This window comes from Desmodus rotundus, chromosome 10 (genome assembly GCF_022682495.2).
Source record: "Desmodus rotundus isolate HL8 chromosome 10, HLdesRot8A.1, whole genome shotgun sequence".
NCBI lineage: Eukaryota > Metazoa > Chordata > Mammalia > Chiroptera > Phyllostomidae > Desmodus > Desmodus rotundus.
In genome coordinates this window covers 82,360,234-82,381,452 of record NC_071396.1, presented here as the reverse complement: position 1 = coordinate 82,381,452, position 21,219 = coordinate 82,360,234, and the positions used below count along the sequence as shown (strand labels likewise).

Genomic DNA, 21,219 nt, shown 5'->3' with positions numbered 1-21,219 from the left:
TTTTTATTGTTATGTAATTTGAAAATGTTTTCTCACTTTCTGTAGGTTTAATTTTCATTTTATGGTAGTTTTTGAAGAGTGGAACTTTTCATTTTCGATTATGCCTTATTTATCAATTTTTTAATTGCTTATGCTTTTGGTGTTTGGTGATATTTAAGAAATCATTGCCTAACCCCAAATCACGAAGATTTACTTTTCAGTTTTTAGTTTTATTTCTTATACTTAGGTCTGCGATACATTCTGAGTTAACTTCTATGTACGGTGTGAAGTAGGGGTCCAAATTCTTTTTTTTTTTTTTTAAATGAGAGTATCAAAATGTCTCAGCACCATTGGTCGAAGACTTTTTTCCCTTGAACTTTCTTGAAGCTGGTGCCCCAAATCAGCTATTCATAAATATGAGCGCTTATTTCTGGGATTTCAGTTCTATTCCATCTATCTGTATTTTTATCCTCACACCAGTACCAAATTATCTTGGTGGTTATTTCTTTGCAGTAAGTTTTGAAATTGGAAAAATGCCCTCCAACTTTGTTCTTCTTCCTCAGGTTTATTTGGGTCTTTGGGTCCCTTGCATTTTCTTAAGGCTGAATGGCCAATTGCTGCAAAAAGGCAATTTAGGATTTTGGTGGAGATTGCATTGAATCTGTAGATGTATTTTTGGAATGTGTCTTCTGATGCACGAAGATGGGATATCTATTTCAAGTGGCATGTTTGCTTGTGTTTCCAGGTTTTTCATTGCCAGTGTACAGGAATGCAACTGACTTTTGTATTTTGGTCTTCTATCCTGCAGCCTTGCTGAACTCATTTGTTATTTTTGATTTTTTTTTTGGTGGATTTCTTGGGATTTTCTATGTATGTGGTCTTATCATCTGCAAATAGAGACAATTTTACTTTTTTCCTCAATAAGCCTTTAATTTTCCTTGTCTCTGTAATTACTCTGGCTGGAAGCTTCACAGGATGTTGAACAGAAGTGGTGAGAGCAGGCATCACTGTTCTGTTCCTCAGGTCAGAGGAAAGCAGCCCCCCAGAAAGCGTGATGTTAGCTGGTTTTTGTAGGTGCCCTTGCTCATGTTGAGCAACTTCCTTTCTATTACTCTTCTGTCCACAAAGTATCCATCCACGTACTATGAAATGATGAGTTTGGAGGTATGTATACGAGATACATGTGAAGCCATCACTGAAGTCTGTGCGATAAACATATCCATTACCTCCAAAAGTTTCCTCCCATCCTCATTATTTGTTATCATTTTAATGTTAAGTATACAATACAGCATTGTTAACTATAATCACTATGCTGTACAAATCTCTAGAATTTATCTTGTGTAACTAAAACTTTGTTCTTTATTGTACTCATGTAACCTTTTTTTAATTCTAGGTCTTCAGTTTTGTTTGTGAAGCCTGCAAAAAGGTGATATTTAATACACCTTCCAAGCTAGAGGCAGACAAAATGGTTGGCAGAGGTGAGAAATTTCAAAACAATGTTTTTAAAACAGAAATTTAGTTTACCTACATAGGAAAGAGAAGGCTATCCAATCTTTGCATTTTGGAATTAGCCTGATTATTTACAATTAGACACAATTCAAGATAATTTAAACATACGTTTCTGTTCTTTATAACTTCATTTAATTCTGTGGTTTATTTTAGCACTAATGTTCTAAGCTATGTTTTTGTAGTCATTCATGCTTTGAGGGTTTACAAATTGCATAAAGAGTTACATATAGTAGAACCTAACCTTTCATTGCCCTGGGATCGTAGCACTAGAGAACTGTAGCTAAGGAGCTGAGAGAATCAGAGCAGGCTCTTAATGCAATGGCTGCGTTGAGAAACATAAAGGTGAGCCACTCCATTCAACATGGAATTGAGCCATTTGCACACTGAGAAATTAGGGAACCCCAAACCTTTCAACAGCAAGAAGTGATGCCCAGGCACACTTTCCCTGTAGTGCAGGACATGTTGGAGGAAACCATCATGATTTTTTTAAAAAGATACATAGCTTGTCCCAGAGAGGTCAGATAGTTTTTCAGCAAAGTGTATGCGCCATTTCTGGGTGTAGTGCCCCATTCAATTTTATTAAACAAATGTCACTTTTATTCCTATGGGGAGAAAGAAAAGGTTGTAAGGATAGGTCACGGGTGCTCCTCTTGGGAAATAGACCAGAGATGATCAATCTGCTAAAAATATGAAGGTGAGAGAAATAGGTCATCACCCCTAAAGATGTTCACTCCTGTTCGACTAAACATTTCCACCTGAGACAGATTAGGAGTAAAGGGAAAACGCTATGCATGGGTAACATGAATTCTTTGAGAGATTATTACTTCAGTGAGTATTTATCAGTCTGGTTTCTGTTAAGGCAGACTGTTGAAGAATGGGATGGATTTGATATTTTCATATAAGTATAAAAACACTTAAATTGATACTTATTTTTGCTTACCTTTTATTAGAGGGCAAATTTCGCAGGGAGAGAAGACCCCATGTGGATTTTTGGTGGGGAGTTCTGGCAAACTAGGAACACAGAGAGAACTGTGAGCCCTGGGGGTGAAAGTTGGGTAGGGGTGGGGGGTTAGGCGAGAGTGTAACAGCAAAGTGCCTCTGGAATGGATTCCTAGATAAATTTGTCTTGACTGTTTTCGTACGATCACTGTTTGGGCTGAAGACAGGTGTATGTTAAAAGACTCAGACTCCATTGTTCAGGAAACTTTTCTGTTTATTTACTCAGGTGTGTGTGAGGGCGTGCAGCTCAGCCATGTCACCATTGTGATACACACACCTTTTTTATAGGAAGATCATTTGCATCAGCTTTTTAGAAGCATACAAAGTTTTAAAGCATCCTATTTAATACACATATACAAGCAAGAATTATTTTTTTAACTGAAAGAAAATTGTCTTTTCAAAAATATACATGTAAAGAGACTGATTAAGATATTTGGCAAATGCAATGTGATTGGTTTATTTCATTCTACTTCATGATTTTGGAGATAATTGTATGAATTATTTTAACACTGTTTTCTGTGTGTATTTCTACTTTACAACATGGAAATTTCTACTTGCAGTTAATTTGCAAGAGTGCCTCATGTCTGCAGACCTCATCCAAGCAAGTGACCCCGATTTCCGAGTTCTAGGGGATGGGTCAGTGTACACAGCCAGCGCTGTTGTGTTATCTGATGAGAAAAGGTCATTCACCATACGGCTTTCTGACACGAGGAAACGGACCCAGAAGGAGATTCCTGTGTTCCTGGAACATCAGAAGAAGGTATTTAAAGTACACAGACGTTTTCAGGCATGCTTTTCTTTTCATTTAAATATTTTTCTAAGAATTGCCAAGAGGGCCGAAGGATAAACAGGATTTTTTCCTTCCTTTGCTGTTCTTTTTTCTTACCTTGTGTTTACTCTCATCTCCCCACCCCGCTTCTTAGCACTGGCTAAAACTGGGGTTTTGCTTTGTGAAATCTAAATGCCACTTCCTCTGTGAAGGCTTCTTCTACCCCTAACCTCTAAGTAATGGGCTTTTGTGAGGCAGTGGCAGTTTGGTTGCCCCTCTATTACAAGATTCAGATCTTTTTATTGGTGTAAACAATTTATGTGTAGTTATCTACTTGAAGGCATGAATTAACCTCCTTTTTGCTTATAGCCTTAGTAATATCTGAGCCATCCACAGTCAATAGGTGTATATTAAATTAATGTTAAGAGCAGTGGCTTCTAGTGCATATGAGACGACTTCAGGAGCCCACATTGGTTCTGATGTTAAAATAGCTGGAAATCCTGGAGTACGTAGGAATGAGAGTGTGTATGGCGTGGTACTGACCACCGCTCAGGGGATTATTCAAGGCAGTTTCAATTCTACATCACGAGGAATGTGTTATGAAAGTAGTGACAGAAATGAAAGGTTTGGACTGGATCGCGACTAATCGATGCTAACTGCATTAATTTAAATAACTGCTTAGCACTTTAATAACTGTTTAATAAAATTTGTTAATTAATTCTTCAGAAACAAAATGTCTTCTTTGCTATACCATGAAATGAAATGGAAATCACTATAAAGTCCCACAGAACATTTTGCAAAGAAGAAAGTGTTTGAAAATCTGCACTGTCTGGTATGGCAGCCCAACTACTGAGTAGTTGGCACGTGGCTAGTGCAACTGAAGGATGGAATTTTATATTTTATTTAATTCTAATTAGTTTAAATTTAAGTAGCCACATATGGCCAGAGCCACCACACTGGACAGGGAAGATAGAGTGTTAAGGCGGTAAAGAACGTGCATTTTCTTGTTCTGGTTCTCCTGGGAGTATGAGGTTTTAGCAGAATAAAAACAAGTAAGACCTGTTTGTAGATTGTTGCGAAGAGGATAAAGAATAAGAAGAACTAAGAGTAAGTACTGTGGTGATTTTCCTGAGTATGGGAAGTGTTAGAAAGCTGAGTGAAAGGAAATTCTCTAGTTTATGAAACCTTTGCAGTCTGAATACACTCTTCCTTACCCTTCTAATGAAAAAGACTTTCTTGTTTGGTCTGTAGCTTCAGCGTGAAATTGTTGAGCTTGACCCTCCAGGGAGGCGGTAGGTTTATGGGGTGTCCATTATCTTACAACAAAGCAGGCTGTGATGCTTTGTTCATGAATTTTCTTCTCTGAACGCAGGTGCTGAGGAAAAGACACACCAGAGACACGGTTCTCAGGCGCTCCAAGAGGAGATGGGCCCCTATTCCCTGCTCAATGCAAGAGAATTCCCTGGGCCCGTTCCCTTTGTTTCTTCAGCAGGTAGGTTTGCATTCCTTCTGATCAGGAGTCTTTTCATTCTAAAAGTATGTTTTATTCAAATTTTATAACTCTTTAAACATTTAAAGAACCAAATTCATTAAGCCACAAAGCATAATAAAAGCGAGTGAAATGAGAAAATCACTAGAAACTATTAATGAGAAGAACTAGAAAAGCACTAAAAAACTACTAATAATATGAGAAGGACTCTGTAGCCATTAAATGACCTTTGTTAGTTTATTCACTCATTAAGCAGCTAGTGACTGAACACCTGCTATCCTGCCAAAGACCCTGCTCTAAGTACTGAGCTGGAAATCAGTTCAGTCACGGCCCTTGCTCTCGTGCAGCTTCTTAGCCTAGTGCGGGAGACAGAAGTAGGTCACTGATGACAATACTGAGTGACCAGCGCTATGTCGGAGATGGGTTGGGTGATGAGAGAATTCATGGGGTAAGCATCAAGTTCTGAGATGAAATGGAGCAGAAACAAGAAAAGACAGACAAGGAGACATCTGAGCTAGGTGATGGATGGGAAGGTGTTGCAGGTAACTGGTTGTGGAAGAAGAGGGAGGTACAGAAGTGAAGGTGAGCATGGCTCCTCAGAGGAGCTCTGGGTAGCCTAGTCTGGGGTCCCAGGTATGGCAGCAGTGGAGCAGGGAGATGGGGTGGTAGAGGCAGGTTGGGGGTCAAACCATAATGGAACATGTGTGTTCTGTGGGGAAGTTTACCTTTTACCTGAAAACAAGGAGACGTTTTTAAGCAGGGCAAAGTTTACTTTTCATTCATAAAGATCTTACTGGAATGAAAACAATTACTGGAGTGGGGCTATGACTTCCATTTAAATTTCTATTACTGTGGTTGCTGTTTTTTTTGTGTCAATGGTGTGACCTGTGTGCTATTTATTTACATTTTAACTATCCTTCCAGGGTCACACTTATTTTTTATTCTATCCAGTGCTAGACCTTTGCCTCTTCTTTTTGATTATTGTAATTTAAGCCTAATGAGGGGTATTAAGGAATAATTTCTGAGTACTAAAGTTATACTGATCAGAGCATTGCGAAGCCAGCCACCAGTTCTCAGTCCTCATTTCTTTGACATGTGCACACATTTGACATAGCTGACCTCTGTCTCCTGGAAATATGTTCTTCAGTTGGCTTCTAGGACGCCATGCAGCTGTCTTGCACTTAGCATGTTCTGCTGGTTCTTCCCTGCTCTCCTTCCCACTCACCCTCACCCTCCACCAGCCAGTCTCTAAATTTTTTTAATGTTTATTTATATGCATTCTCTGGGTGATCTCATCCAATCTCATAGCTTTAAGTACCATTTATTTGGACATTGGAGATTTAAGCCTTCATATGTCAAGCCCAAACTGCCTAATTGATATTCCCACTTAGAAATACTCAGACATTCTAAACTTAACATATGCAAACCAAGCGTTTGAATTTTCTCCTAAAACCATTTTCCCATCTCAGTTAACAGCAGCTCCATCCTTTCCGGTGTTGGGGCGTTGGAGTCTGTCGGGTAAGGTTTCTGTTGTAGAGAATGTATGTCTCACTAAGTAGTTAGCAGATTGGGATTTACTACACTGTATTAAAGAGTTTATAGGACCATTGGGGAGACCAAAGAAACAAACTTTAGGGTGAATTTTCACGAATGAACCTTAAGCTATACCATGGAAGCCACCACCAAGGGACATGCTGCTTTCTCCATGATGGTGAAGCCACTAATTCTAGAGCCACTGCCATGGTCAAGAAATCACCAGAGTCAGGAAGCTGCTTCTCCTAGTGCAGCTCCAGAAGAACTTTAACTGCTCCAGTCAGGAAACAGGTTAATCCATACTGTCTCTCTCAATACGAAGCTTGTGAAAAACTACTGGAACTTCTGCTGCTTCAACAGAAAAAGAAGAGGAGAGGAGAGAGAGGAGAGGGGAGGGGAGGGAAGGAAAGGAGAAACAATGATGTCAGCAAAAACGGCACAAATGGGACATGTAACTCACTTACGGATTCCAAATCTCATGCAGGCATACCTGGTTGTCTGTATTTAAATCCAGAGCTCTGGTTTCAAGAGACTCTGGAAAATGGAGAGTTTTTGGTTGAATCTTTCTAATGACTACACTATGAGAAAACACAGTTGAAGGAGGATGAAATACATATTGAGCTCTAAATTAACATATCCATCTATTGTTTTCAGTTAATTTAATTCCTGTATTATTGTAGGATACTGGTAGAACTACATTTTACCAGGATGTCAAATTATAATGGCTTGAGCGTAACAGAAATTTATTCCTCCCATGTAAATATGTGATCTGGTAAAGACGGTCTAATTTGAGTAAACACCAAGGACCCAGGCTTCTCTGTTTTTTAGCTTGGCCATCCCTGCGCATTCGAGATGGTTTGTCGCTGTGTCCAAATGACAGAACACATTCTTCCACCTTCTAGAGCACAGTCTGGATCTTGCACATATTATTATTTTTGTTCACACTCCATTGACCTGTCCTTTCTGTGTGGCCACACTTAATTGCAAGGGAGTCAGAGAAATGCCTTTCTATAGGGCAACCCTGTGTTGAGCCATAAATTCTAATACCAATACAGATTTTTTTGAGAACAATGATCTTTTATTACATTATTGGGGTGACATTGTTTAATAAAATTGTATGGGTTTCGGTGTACAATTCTAAACTACATCATCTGTGGGTTGTATTGTGGGTTCACCAACCAAGTCAAGCCTCTTGCCATCACTACTTATCCCCCCTTTACCCTCTTCTACGCCCCCCCCAACCCCCTTCTCCCTCTGGTAATAACCACACTCTTGTCTATGTCTATGAGTGTGTGGGGTTTTGTTTTTGCTTGATCCCTTCACTTGTTTCAACCAGCCCCCTAATCCCCTTCCCCTCTGACAGCTGTCAGTCTGTTCTCTGTATCTATGAGTCAGTTTCTATTTTGTTTATTAGTTTATTTTGTTCATTAGATTCCACATGTAAGTGAGATCTAATGGACGCCATTTGTGTTTCTCCGACTGGCTTCTTTCACTTAGCATATACTCTTCCCGTCCATCCATGCTGTTGCAGAAGGTTAAGATTTTCTTTTAGGAACACACCCAGACACATCATAATTAAATTGCCAAAGATTAAAGATGAGGAGAGAGTCTTAAAAGCAGCAAGGGAAAAGAAGAGAGTTATCTACAAAGGAGTTCCCATAAGGCTATCAGTGGATTTCTCAAAAGAAACGTCCCTGGGAAGAAGGGGCTGGAAAGAAGTATTCGAGTCATGAAAAGCAAGGGCCTCCATCCAAGATTATTCTATCTGGCAAAGCTATCGTTTAGAATGGAAGGGCAGATCAAGTGCTTCCCAGAAAAGGTCAAGTTAAAGGAGTTCATCATCACCAAGCCTTTATTATATGAAATGTTAAAGGGACTTACCTCAGAAAAAGAAGATGATCAAAACTATGAACAGTAAAATGATTACAAATTCACAACTATCAACAACTGAACCTAAAATCAAAGAAACTAAGCAAACAACTAGAACAGGAACAGAATCACAGAAATGGAGATCACATGGAGGGTTATTGGTGGAAAGGGGGAGAATGGGGAAAAAGGTCCAGGGAATAAGAAGCATAGGGGGGTGGTAAGAATAGTATAGGAAATGGAGAAGCCAAAGAACTTATATGTGTGACCCGTGGACATGAACTAAGGGGGGAGAGTGCTGGTGGGAGATGGGGTGCAGGGCAGAAGGGGATAAAGGGGAGAAAAAATAGGACAACTGTAATAACATAATCAATAAAATATACTTAAAAAAGATTTTATTCTCTTTTTATGGCCAAGTAATATTCTATTGTGTAAATGTACCACAGCTCTTTTTATGCACTTATCTACTGAGTAGACATTAAGGGGCACTAGTATCCTCTGAGATAGTGTCAGCCTCAGCTTCTCTCTTTGCACCACGCATCCAACCCATTGGCAAATCCTGTTGGCTATACCTTCAAATTATTAACCTGAATCTAAACGCTTGTCACCCGCTCTGCTGCTACTATGCTAGTCTAGCAAACTGCCACTCTCCCCTGAATTACTGCAGTAACTTTCTAAATGGTCTTCCTGTTTCTTCTCTTACCTATACATCCAAGTCTAGTTTTAACAAAACATCAAGGCATTATCCTTTAAAAATATAAGTCAGATAATATTACTCTTGTCTGAATTACCTGTTCATTAGACTCTGAGGAAAAGCCAACATCCTTGGAATCACTTACCTGATGTGGCCCTTACTACAGCATTCCTCTTCACCTCCTGCTCCTTTCTCCTGGCTCTCTCAGCCACAGTGACTTCCTGGCTCCTCTGAACACTCCAAGCACAGCCCTGCCCTGGTCCCTTTGGACTTCCTGTTTCCTCCACCAAGAAGAGACTTTCCTGTTCATGTTCATTGCTCATTCTTTTAGTTTTTGTCAGTTCCCCTCCAAAGGAACATTCCACTTAGCATTCCCTTCATCATGTGTGAGAGTCTCTGTTTATCTCGCTCTTGCCAACAGTGGGTATCACTGCTCTTTTCTATCTTTGCTAAATCACTAAATATAAAATTATGTCTATTGTTTGTAATTAGATTTTGGGGGTTACTCTTTTAATTAAATTTGAGCAGTTTAAAAAATACCTTTTGCCAAATGTTTGTTACTGCTTTGTGTGTTGATGAAGTGACGTGATTATTTTATTAAAATCATCTCTTTAAAATAAAAATATAAACACTCAAACTGCATTTTTAAAACTCAGCATTTTAACAATTTAGTTTTACTTTTTTTACATGCATATATTTTTTTCCTTTTAGGTTCAGTCTGATGCGGCACAGAACTATACCATCTTCTATTCCATAAGTGGACGTGGAGTTGACCAAGAACCTTTAAATTTGTTTTTCATAGACAAAGACACTGGAAATCTGTATTGTACTAAGCCTGTGGATCGTGAAGAATATGATGTTTTTGATGTAGGAGTTTTATTGATATACATGACGTTAATGATTAAACCATGCTTCTTCTGACATTCCATCTACTCTTTCCTGTCTGCTTGTACCCTCTTCTTAGAGGGTATCTTAAAGTTAAAGGAAATAGATCATGCAATACTTTTGAATACTTTCTGCTTGTTATCTTAACTTCTATTTTGCCTGAAATGAAGCAAAGAGCTTTAGTTGTAGTTGAATATAAATTCCAGTAAGTTTCCAGGAGTTGTTTTTTCTTATGAGATGCCCTCACTCTCTCTGGTCAAAGTACTATGTCCTCTCTCCAGGACATGCTGCAGTCTTCCCTCTTCCGCTCTGCTTCTTTTGCCTGCCTGCCACTTGTATGATCTCTCATTGTGTCTGAAAACTCAATTAGGATGCAAAAGTGGGAGACCAAACCCAAACAAGGGTTAATAAGCCAGCATTCTGATATGGATGAACTCACAGTCAACGGGGAGTAACTCAGACAATTTTTAGTGTAACATGGGAAATGCCATGAGGTCCCGTGGTCATCCCTGTGGTACAGGGACAGTGATTCCCCATAAGAAGAAGGAATTCTCTTTCTAGAAGAAGAAAGAGATCTGAGTAAACAAATATGACTGATATCCACCACCTGACATTTCTTGGTTTTGGGTTAAAAAATTATCAGCTCAGTGTTGTGATCATATATTGAATGGAAATATATTCTTTTCAGCATGACAGTGTCTTTAATTACTTAGCAATACAAAAATTGGTACATGGATTTTGTTAGAAGAACTCAACATATGTGATCTATGAAGTAAAACAATAAAAGGGCTTGATAGTTTCAAGATTGGAATTCACGGCTTTATTTAGATGATGTAGTAGGGATTTTTCCCATTGCAGTGAGTTTGTTTTCTCCAATACAACTTTCTGATTATGGAGAGAATAAGGACTCTAATCCTAGTCTGTATGTTCACATTTAATTTCTCAGTCTAATCTACGGAGTTATGCATGACTTCATGGCACTCTGAAGCTGTATTTGAAGTGTAGACATTTCTACCAAATATTGGATGCTCTTTACTGTCCTTAAAGTGTTTCTCCATTGGATGCTTTGATGATTAAAAAAGCACTGAATAGAAATTAAGTGGCTTATTATTGAAAGGATATGTAGGGGAGGGAGTAGGTAAAGCACAGTACTGTTTCCTGCTAGAATCTTGTATCAATGGGCTATTGAACTTGCTTTTTCCTGTTTTCCAGTTGATTGCCTATGCGACAACTGCCGATGGGTATTCAGCAGACTTGCCTCTTCCACTGCCCATCAGAGTGGAGGATGAGAATGACAACCACCCTATTTTCACAGAACAAATTTATAATTTTGAAGTTCCAGAAAGTAGTAGACTTGGTAAGACAAGATATTTTTTAATTTTTTTGTGCATATTTTCTTTGGCATATTTGCATCTTTTTTAAAATAAAATGTACATTTCTTTTGCTCTTATTTTCCCTGGTGTTTATCTTTTTATAAACTATTTTTAAAATCTACTTAAAAGTGTTTTTTACATATTAAGGATGTTAACTTGTCACTTTGCAGATTTTTTCTCAGGACGTTGTTGCTTTTCAGTTTTACCAAAGCTCATTTTTGTGGTGCAGCAGTTCAGGTCTTTCATTCGGTTAAATCTGTCCGTGTTGGACTTAGAATGAATGGGCTTTCCTTGTAGACCTTATGGGAAGACAACTTTTAAGAGTAAAATATGTTAAATATATTTGTGTACATTTTTGAGATACTTAGCTTTTTATATTCAAGACTGATCATCCTGAAATGATATTGGACCAGTATGTGTTTACAAAATATATTTAATCCTATCAAATACAAACAATGTGTAACTTAGAGGATATTATAGTAGTTTGTGGTATGGTCAGTATTACAATTATAAAGGCAGATGGCAGTTATTTAAGCTTTGTACTGTATTTGGTTTATGTGCCTTATTTCGTGTTATCGTTATGTGGGTTTATCAATAGTCTCACCTCCAAGCAAAGGACGCACAGGGTAGAATGTACAATAGAACTAAAATCAATATAGATTTTTTTATTAGGTTTGTGTAGGGAGGTGTTGAATGACATCCCCTAATGATACAATTTTTTAAAGCTCTTATTTCTATTGTTCTCTTAAAACTGAGTACTTTACTACCTTACTGCTTCCTTACTACCTTATAACGTTAGAGGAACTTATGTATTCTCCATGCTAAAAACTTGTTCTTACATGCGGAAAACCAGTGTTTCAGTTTAGTGTCTTTTAAATGTGGCATTCAGGATGTCTTCTGAGGCTTGTCATATGGAGAATAGCCACTCACAATAAAGTTGAAAGAATGTGGATTCAATCATAAAGGATGACTCTGCTAACTTGCCCTTTACGGTGTCTGCTGGTTACTTGGATCTTCACCGCATTATTGTGCTGGCTATTTCCCTTTATTTTTTACTTTGATAATTGATGACATAGATGTTGACCTCTTTATTGCTCATGTTGTACGATTATACAAATAAAAATAATTGGTTTGGAGTTTAAGAAATCCAGTTTTTGATTCGGAATCTGTTATTAACTCACTGTGGGAATTCATGGAAGTCTCTTTGAATTCTCTGACCTGTAAAATGAGTTAATTATTCTCAGTTCATTAGCTGACCTATAATGTTTTTACCTTCATGAGTCTGTGATTTTTCTTTTCAAAGAGAAATGACTGATTTCAGACTCTTTGTTGAAGAATTTGTTCTTGTGGGAAATAACAGAAGAATCAGACAATCACCTGGATGCCCAGATTAGCCCTGGATATTTTAAGCATCTCACACCAGTAGGTTCAGACCAATTAAGGCTGTGATACTCTGAACTAGTAGGTGCTCTTAAATTTGCCTTAAGCCAAGTACAGATGGTTTGGACAAAAGGTGCTCAATTAGTATTGACATATGACACCCATGGAAAGGAATTCTCAAGATTTTAGGAAGATTTTGTATGGTAAATAAAGCAATTCTCTATGCAGAGAATTAAAATAGTGTTTATGTCTTTCTGACTCTCAAGAAAATTGCAGGAAGAAAATGTTATCCTTACAAAGATCATAAACCTTTTCTATGAAAAGATAGATATCATTTATTTTCTTATGGTAAAAAGATTATTACTTCATGTCTTCATATTGATCCACTGCAGAAATCTTGTCATTAGTTGTTAGTATATAATGGGACATTCTCTACTATATAAAATGTAAATAAATATATAAAATGCATATAATTTAGAAATATACTATATATGCCTGTTGACACATCTATACACAATGCATACACATGTATAAACTTGAAGGATGTTTTATAGTAACAAAATTATTTTAAACTAATGTATCCTTGTGTTAAAAGATTTACTTGGCTTTTTTCCTTCAAATACAATATTTCAGCGATTATAAATGTGTATGGCTGTACGTATATATGTGTTGTTCCTCGGGTGGGCCTTCCACACAGTGTTATAGGCAAAATGGATCTACTGGTTACATTTTCACTTGCATCGGAACACTATCCTTACACTAAAAATACACCACCTGTATGTATTTTTTGATACCTGAAATCCTTTACCTGGGCAATATTCCTACATTCCATACAGGCGACAAATTCTCCCCAGATGGTAAATATAATGAAACCCCTTCCTGAGGGTTACGTGGGCCTGAGGGCGGCGGTGTGTGAATTCTAAGCTGGTGGAAGAGAATGGGGCAAATCAGACTACAAAACCCAGAACACCGTGCAAAGGAGACTGGGTTGTGAGATCTCACCTTGACCATCCATACACATACATCGTAAATCACTCTTGATTTCATTATTAATCAAAAGTTTAGTTTAAGAAATCTGATGTACTCAGGAGCCATGGTTTCTCTCTCCAACTAGGTTTGTGATTGCAATTTTGTGGAAATATGTATTGAAAATAGCTTTGAATGTCTGTCCAATAAGTTTTTAGCAATTTACTATTAAACATTTCCAACTGTGAGTGAAGTAAAAGTATACCTTAATTCCCAGCATCACAGGGTTTTATGTTTTAAATTTGAAGTCATCTTCATCTGTATTATATAAAGATGGAATATCTCTGGTAAGAAATATATTTAAATACACAAAAGTGTAGATACTCCTAAACACATTTATCAACTCCGGAAAATTTAACACTTTTTTTTTTTTCCAAAACATGTAGGTACCACAGTGGGGGTGGTTTGTGCCACGGACAGAGATGAACCAGACACGATGCACACGCGCCTGAAGTACAGCATTTTGGAGCAGACACCAAGGTCGCCGGGGCTCTTTTCCATGCATCCCACCTCAGGCGCAATCACCATAGTCTCTCAGTATTTGGACAGAGAGGTAGCATTCACACTCTGTGGAGTATCTTTTTACTGAGGGTTGAGACCCCTCTTCCCACTTGCTGTACTTTGTTTGCTATTTATTTTATTTTATTTAGGCATAGAGTAATAAGAATTCCTGGCCATGTTACCTGGTTTTTATATTACCTCTATATTTTTTTTTATGTAAGAGAAGCCATAAGAAATAGAAATACAGACTAATTGGTATTTAGGTATGGGAACAAAAGATATTTCTTATGAAAGTTATTATTAAATATAATTTATATTCTTATGTGTGTCTAGTTGGTTATAGCTTAGTAAAGGATTTAATTCTCATAAAGGATAATTTGTTTTGTTTTTCCATGAGTATAAATCATACCTTGCTCCCTATCCAATTATTATAGATACGTGCTTTTTATCTGGAAAGGATTTGTTGTGGTAAGGTTTATGAATTATTGGAAATCTAACACAATTTGGTTGATAGTAGTAGCATATGTGACATAATAGTATATATGCTATTACAATCATGTGCTATATATATGTTATATATAGTGTTTTATATTCAAATTCTTTATGCATAATTTTATTTGATTTTTAAAATTTCTTTGTTTGACTAGGTAGGTGTTATAGTCAAACTGTAAGGAGAAATGTGATAGTCAGAAAGATTGATTGACTTGATTTTTGTTAGCCTAATTTAACTGTGAGTCATGTGTTATTGACTGAGGGAGATTAATCAATTTCATATGCACAAAAAACCTCCAGGTGGAGCATTTTAGGGTGGAAATGTTGTTTTCCAATGCAGAAGGGAGACAGGTAAAATGAAACCTGAGGATGAGATAGAGGGCAATAGAAAATGAAGAAAAATTATACGATATAAGGAGTGGCTGAAGAATGGTAAGATAGGAGAGAAAGGCAACAGAGATGACTGTCACCAACTAATGACTCCTTTTCATCATCCACACACCGCCTGGAAAACTCCGTTCCCAGAAGTCAACAGCGATTTCCTAATTGCCAAATCAAGTTACCTAAAATCCCTGTCTATTGTCAGTCAATTGCTGAAACTCTCTCGTTTCTTGGATTTCTTATTTTCCTCCTGCTTTTTTGACCTTTTGTTGTTGGTGTCCTTTGCTTTGTCTTATTTCCCCTTCACATCCTCAGCTGTCGAAATGCTATTATCTTATATCCTCAGCTCTTCTCATCCCTTAACGTCTCCTAGATATCAGATTCCTGTCACAATTTCAGCCACAATGTATTAATACACAGTGGTGATCCCCAGATTGGTATTTCTGGTTATGATCTCATCCATAATTAGGGACCATATACCAAGGTGGCTACTGGACCTTTCTCCTTAGATTTTCCATAGGCAGGTAAAATTCAATATATAGCAAACATAATGCAGTGTTTTTTGTTCCTCCTTGTCTACTTGCTAGTGTTCACTTCCTCAGAGAACTGTCTTTTGAATTTCCTGTATTGCTTGGTAATACCCCTGCTTGCCCATCTATCCAAGTAGGACACTTGAGCATCATTCTCAACCCTTCTTTCTCTCTTCACTTGTGTGTGGGGTTCTGACTCCCACTGAAACTTGCTTGTCCCCATTGTTCTCTGTCCTCATTGATACCGGCTCAGATTTGGACCACCTGTGCTAGACTATTTTAGGAGCTCTTTAACTGGTTTCTTTGACTTCTAGCTCAGCCTACTCCAAGTTCTGCTCAATCTTCCTTAAGGATATTTTTTCTAAAACTCAAATTTTCTTATTTTGTGCTACCCCTATGACTTCAGGAAAATCTTTTCCTATTACCTGCCATTTAACGCATAAGTCTAAATTCTTAGTGTGGCTCCTTATACTGTAATCTCTGCCTACCTTTTTAGTTGTATCCTTGTCTACCAAATTCTTAGAGTATATGCAATTATGAAAATAAAAGCATGGATACACACCAATAGAAGAGTGTACAATTAAAATTTCATTTATAACTATAAACAAAGTTGTACAAAGCTAATTAAATATTTGCATTGTTTTAAGGTTGTAGACAAGTACAAATTGATACTTAAAGTACAAGATATGGATGGTCAATTTTTTGGATTGATGACTACATCGACTTGTCTTATAACAGTAACAGATTCAAATGACAATGCACCTACTTTCTTGCAAAATGTTGTAAGTATATAATTATAAAATCTATCTGTTTATTGTCATTTGCTATTTAATCTGAATTAATATCTTACTTTGAAGTATATATATTTTGAATAAAATTAAATAGTAAACATACAAATCTCTTTTATTTGTTCATAGTAGTATTTACATTTCTGACCTCTTGTTAAAGGCCAGTAACAGTCTTCATTTGTAATAAAATTCTTCTTTCATTTAAATGATGTCTTCATGAAACAATACTAATTGAGATTCATGGATTAAAATAATCTTGGCAAAAACTCTAAGAACAAGTAATTTTGGAGTAGAAGAAACATTTTGCTTTCTTTGTAAAAGCTCTCTTTATCAAATAAGTTTTTAATGAGTTCTTTCTGTTCCAGTATGCAGTATCGGTAGAGGAAAATACATACAATGTGGAAATCTTACGACTACCTATACAAGATAAAGATTTAGTTAAGAGCACCAATTGGAGAGCCAATTTTACCATTTTAAAGGGCAATGAAAATGGACATTTCAAAATCACTACGGATGAAAAAACTAATGAAGGCGTTCTGTGTATTGTAAAGGTACAGTTATAATGAATAATTGACAACTTGGAAAGTTAACACATTTTAATAAGCTAATGGCTTAATCAACTAAATAGTTTCAGTTCATAGTCTCTATAAGTTGGAAGAGAACATAGTCTCCTTAGTCCCACTGTTCCATCTAATGCCTGCCTTTGTTCTATAATTTATTTGCCAGTTATTAGCCACCTAACTTATGATTGAACATTCTCAATTATAAGAATCTCTGTATTTTGAGTGGCAGCTTATTCTATATTTAGAGAGCTCTGATTTTCAGAAGTTCTTCTGCTGTGCCTAAATTATTCGTCTTCTATGTCTTCGATCCAGGTTTTATTGCGAATGCTATACAGAACAGGTGTAATTCTTTTGAAAAGGCTGTGATATTCACTTGAGACTTAACCTTCTCTAGAATAAATATTCCCAATGCCCTTCAACTATTCCTTACATGATATAAGTTAGCCTTTGTATTATCTGTAAAAAATAATACTTTTCTCTGCCTCCCTAGTAGCTATTCAACATAATAGTGAAAAGGAAAGCATTTGATAAACTATAGGATATTATTATAGTTTTTAAAGTATTAACATGTTCTTGGTACTATTTATAATTTTCCATAAAAAGATAACTTTCTTCTTTAAAAAAAAAGGATAACTTTTCTGTGGCCGTAGAGCCTGAGTCGATACAGTCTTTCGCTGAGTCCTGCATAAACTTTCTGCTTCAGGGTTTGTTTATTTTTTTGTCTCTGTTTCAGCAGCAGCAGCAGCAGTGCATATGGGCTGAGTGAGGAAGCTATTGTTCTTGCTTGTTCTCAACGTGGAAGGTCCTCAGCTCCACAACAATCCAACACTTAATTTTCTAGGGGGGTTTTACCATCTCAATGCAGCTATAAGATATTTTTGAACAATTTATTTTGATAGATGAAACAAAAAGTCACTCCAGGATGGAAGAGAATTCATGTTTTTTAAAAAAAATTAATCATTGATTTCATGCCAGCAGATTTCTAATCTTGCAGAGTTTTAAGCCACTTATACACTATCCAGCTTAAGCCTTGAAAAATTACATAAAAAATTCTACGGCTTTGTTTGGCAATTGGCTCTGGATCCATTAACCATACTTCCTTCAGTGCAATAGCTGTTTCCTGAACTTCCCTCTGTCTCCTTGTCGGCAGACACTCTGACTCCTGCGTGACTGTACCAACACGTGCAGTTTGTGTTCATTAGCAATAGATACATACCAATTCGTTTTTCCTTTTGACTTTCCAGTTTCTGGGATAGTCATAAAAAATCAGAAAGCATTTCACATGCATTTTGTGGATTCTAAGATTCAGAAATCTTTTCAGTATCTCAGCCTGACAATGCCGAGGTGTGGAGAAAGGATGAAAACAGAAATTTTACTCATCGGTTTCGAGTTTGTTCCATGTTCAGCCGGCGATTGTTTTGATGAGCACGAAGAATCAAAGTGCTTCCATCTTTCAGTCTAGTGCAAAAGAGTCTTTTATGGGTTCTGCTTGATTTACTGTCTGAAAATCAATTATAATCAAATGATTGATTTACAAATTTTTAGAGGCTAGTATACCAATTAAACAGAGTAGAATAGCAGAGGGATTGTAGTGTGGTGGTTAAGGAAATGAACTCAAACCAGACTACCCGGCTTCAGACCCAAGTGCAGAAGGGAATCTTTTAGCAGTGGGAAATCAGTGTATCGCCTTTTCTCCACTTTCCTTCCTTCTCTGAGAAACAGGGATGATGATAATGTTAGCACCATTAAGCATATCATATTTCTCTTAATCAACTCTGTTTTCACTGGGAGAGTTTCTTGGGATAAACTATGGATACTACCAAAGTATAATTCTCAAGTTTTCAAAACATAATTTTCATAAAAATAGATAGTGAGCATGGGTAAAAGTTCTACTTAACTCATTAATGAAGGAACCAGCAAAAAGACAAAGCAGATTCCTAAGAAGAACTGAGACATGGATAGATTTTGATAAATGAAAAAGCTGGAATAAAATTGCTCAGTTTTTTTAATAGTTTGATTTTTTTAATTGCATTTTTCCATTGCCATTTATCGCCCTTTTACTCTCTTCCACCTTCTCCCACCCCCTCCCCACCGCAATCACCCCACTGTTGTCTGTGTCCATGAGTTCTTTTTCTTTTTTTTCTCGATCCCTTCACCCACCAAACTGTCAGCCTGTTCTCTGTCTATGAATCTGTCTCTGTTTCATTTGTTAGTTCAGTTTGTTTCTTACATTTCACATATGAGTAAATCATACAGTGTTTGTCTTTCTCTGACTGGCTTATTTGATGTAGCATAATGTTCTCCATCTATCCATGCTGTTGCAAAGGGTAAAATTTTCTTCTTTTTTATGGCCAAGTAGTGTTCCATTGTGTAAATGTACCATAGCTAACACTTGGGCTGCTTCCAAATCTGGTTATTGTAAATAGTGCTGCAATGAACATAGGGGTGCATATATTCTTTTGAACTAGTGTTTCAAAAACAAACAAATAAACCAATTAAAAGTGGGCAAAGAACCTGAATAGACACTTCCCCAAAGAAGACCTACAGAGGGCCCATAGACATGTGAAAAGGTGCTCAAGTCACTAATCACCAGAGAAATGCAAATCGAAACCATAATGAGATATCACTTCACACATGCCTTAATGGCTGTCACTATAAATCAACAAACAAGTGCTGGCGAGGATGTGCAGGAAAAGGAACCCTACTGCACTGTTGGTGAGAATGCAGATTGGTGCAGCCACTGTGGAAAGCAGCATGGAGTTTCCTCAAAAAAGATTGCTCAGTTGTATACCTGGTAGAGCAATTAGAACATGCATTAGGGATATATTTTCTATCTGAGAGAAAACAAAATCATTGCACATTTTCAGTTTTGTTTATGTTGACCTCTAATTTTACAAGATGTGCAATGTCTGAGCCCTAATCAGTAGTACGTAGTCTAAGGAAGTTTCGTTCTCCTGGAGTCAGGCAACCTGAGGCTGGTCCGTCAGCGCACTAAGGCAGTGCCACGGAGCGCTGTCGTCTTTCTGCATTATCTCCAGGTTCAGAGTAATTTTTCTCAGTATGAATGAAGCATAGAAGTATTTAAAGAATTGCTTTTTCGTAACTCTCTAAACCACCTGCAGAAACTTTCGGACCACTCTGGCTAAAGGCATAGAGAATAATCACCTCTCTTTGGCCAAGGATGAAGGTCACTGGTGACTAAATGGGAATGGGGAATGGATGCAGCACTGGTCGTATTGACGAAAGTTCACATGCTATTTGAAATATCAAATGTGTTTCACACTCATACTGAAATACATGCATTTCTCTTTAAAGCCACTGAATTATGAAGAAACTCCACAAGTGGTCCTGGAAATTGGAGTAAGCAATGAAGCTCCTTTCACTAGAGATATCTCGCTCAGGACAACCATGAACAAAGCTGTGGTCACAGTTCAAGTGAAGGACCAGGACGAAGGGCCCGAGTGCAGCCCGGCAGCCCAGTACATACGGATCAAAGAGAATTCAGCAAAGGGGACCAGCACCAATGGCTACAGGGCATATGACCCCGAAACTAAAAGTAGCAGTGGTTTAAGGTACGGGGAAATCGCGAACCAGATACCGATAATGTATTTGAAACAATTGTGGCAGTAACTTACTTTAATACATTTTGTATTGCTGAAGGTAATTTTTATTTTTTATTAACAGGTACAAAAAATTGCATGATCCTGAAGAATGGATCACCATTGATGAAAACTCAGGGTCAGTCAGAACCTCCAAAGTTCTGGACAGGGAGGCCGCGACTCCCAGAAAGGACTTATATAATGTTACGGTCATGGCAATAGACAAAGGTAAACAAAAAAAGTTTTACTCTAGTGTTTCCTAAAGGAATTGGAGAATAATGCAACTATTCTTATGTGGAATTATTCTTGTGAAAAAATGTATGGGATTCTTAGAAGTTACTTTAAAAACTCTGTTCCTATTTCTCTTAATCATCTAACAAAGTGAAACTACTCGGAAACAAGAAGCCATGTCTTATTTATCTTTCTATTCCCAGCATGGCAGACCTTAAAAATGCTTATGGACTCTATGTTAGAGGACAAAGGTGAAACTTAAATCTAGGACTAAGGAAGTGGTCTCACCAGACTCTTTATGTCACTTTATTTATTTTTTTATTTTTATTTTTTAAAATTTTTATTCAGTTACAATTGTCTGCATTTTCTCCCCATTCCTACACCCCACCCCAGCCAGTCCCACCTCCACCCTCCCCCTTGATTTTGTCCTTGTGTCCTTTATAGTAGCTCTGGTAGACCCCTTTCCCCACTATCCCCTCCCCACTCCCCTCTGGCTATTGTTACATTGTTCTTTAAATTGAGTCTTTAAATAACTCTGCTGACTGTTAGGTCAAAATGATTCTTCATTTGAATTCTGTTCCTTAAAGTAACCCAGAATTTGGTTCTTTAAAGTAACCGTGTGTATGCATACA

At 37.3% G+C, this 21,219-nt stretch overlaps 1 protein-coding gene across 2 annotated transcripts in view; it reads left to right on the top strand.

Moving 5' to 3' along the window:
• Window positions 1-21,219, top strand: part of DSC3 (desmocollin 3) — a 47,639-nt gene that overhangs the window by 10,435 nt on the left and 15,985 nt on the right. For both annotated transcript variants that reach the window (XM_024580232.4, XM_024580233.4), the window contains exons 2-11: window positions 1,373-1,457; window positions 3,048-3,247; window positions 4,629-4,748; window positions 9,550-9,705; window positions 10,936-11,080; window positions 13,889-14,055; window positions 16,054-16,188; window positions 16,560-16,745; window positions 20,073-20,329; window positions 20,442-20,584. In XM_024580232.4, coding sequence (XP_024436000.2) covers window positions 1,373-1,457; window positions 3,048-3,247; window positions 4,629-4,748; window positions 9,550-9,705; window positions 10,936-11,080; window positions 13,889-14,055; window positions 16,054-16,188; window positions 16,560-16,745; window positions 20,073-20,329; window positions 20,442-20,584 — 1,594 coding nt within the window. The remainder of the gene's footprint in view (window positions 1-1,372; window positions 1,458-3,047; window positions 3,248-4,628; window positions 4,749-9,549; window positions 9,706-10,935; window positions 11,081-13,888; window positions 14,056-16,053; window positions 16,189-16,559; window positions 16,746-20,072; window positions 20,330-20,441; window positions 20,585-21,219) is intronic.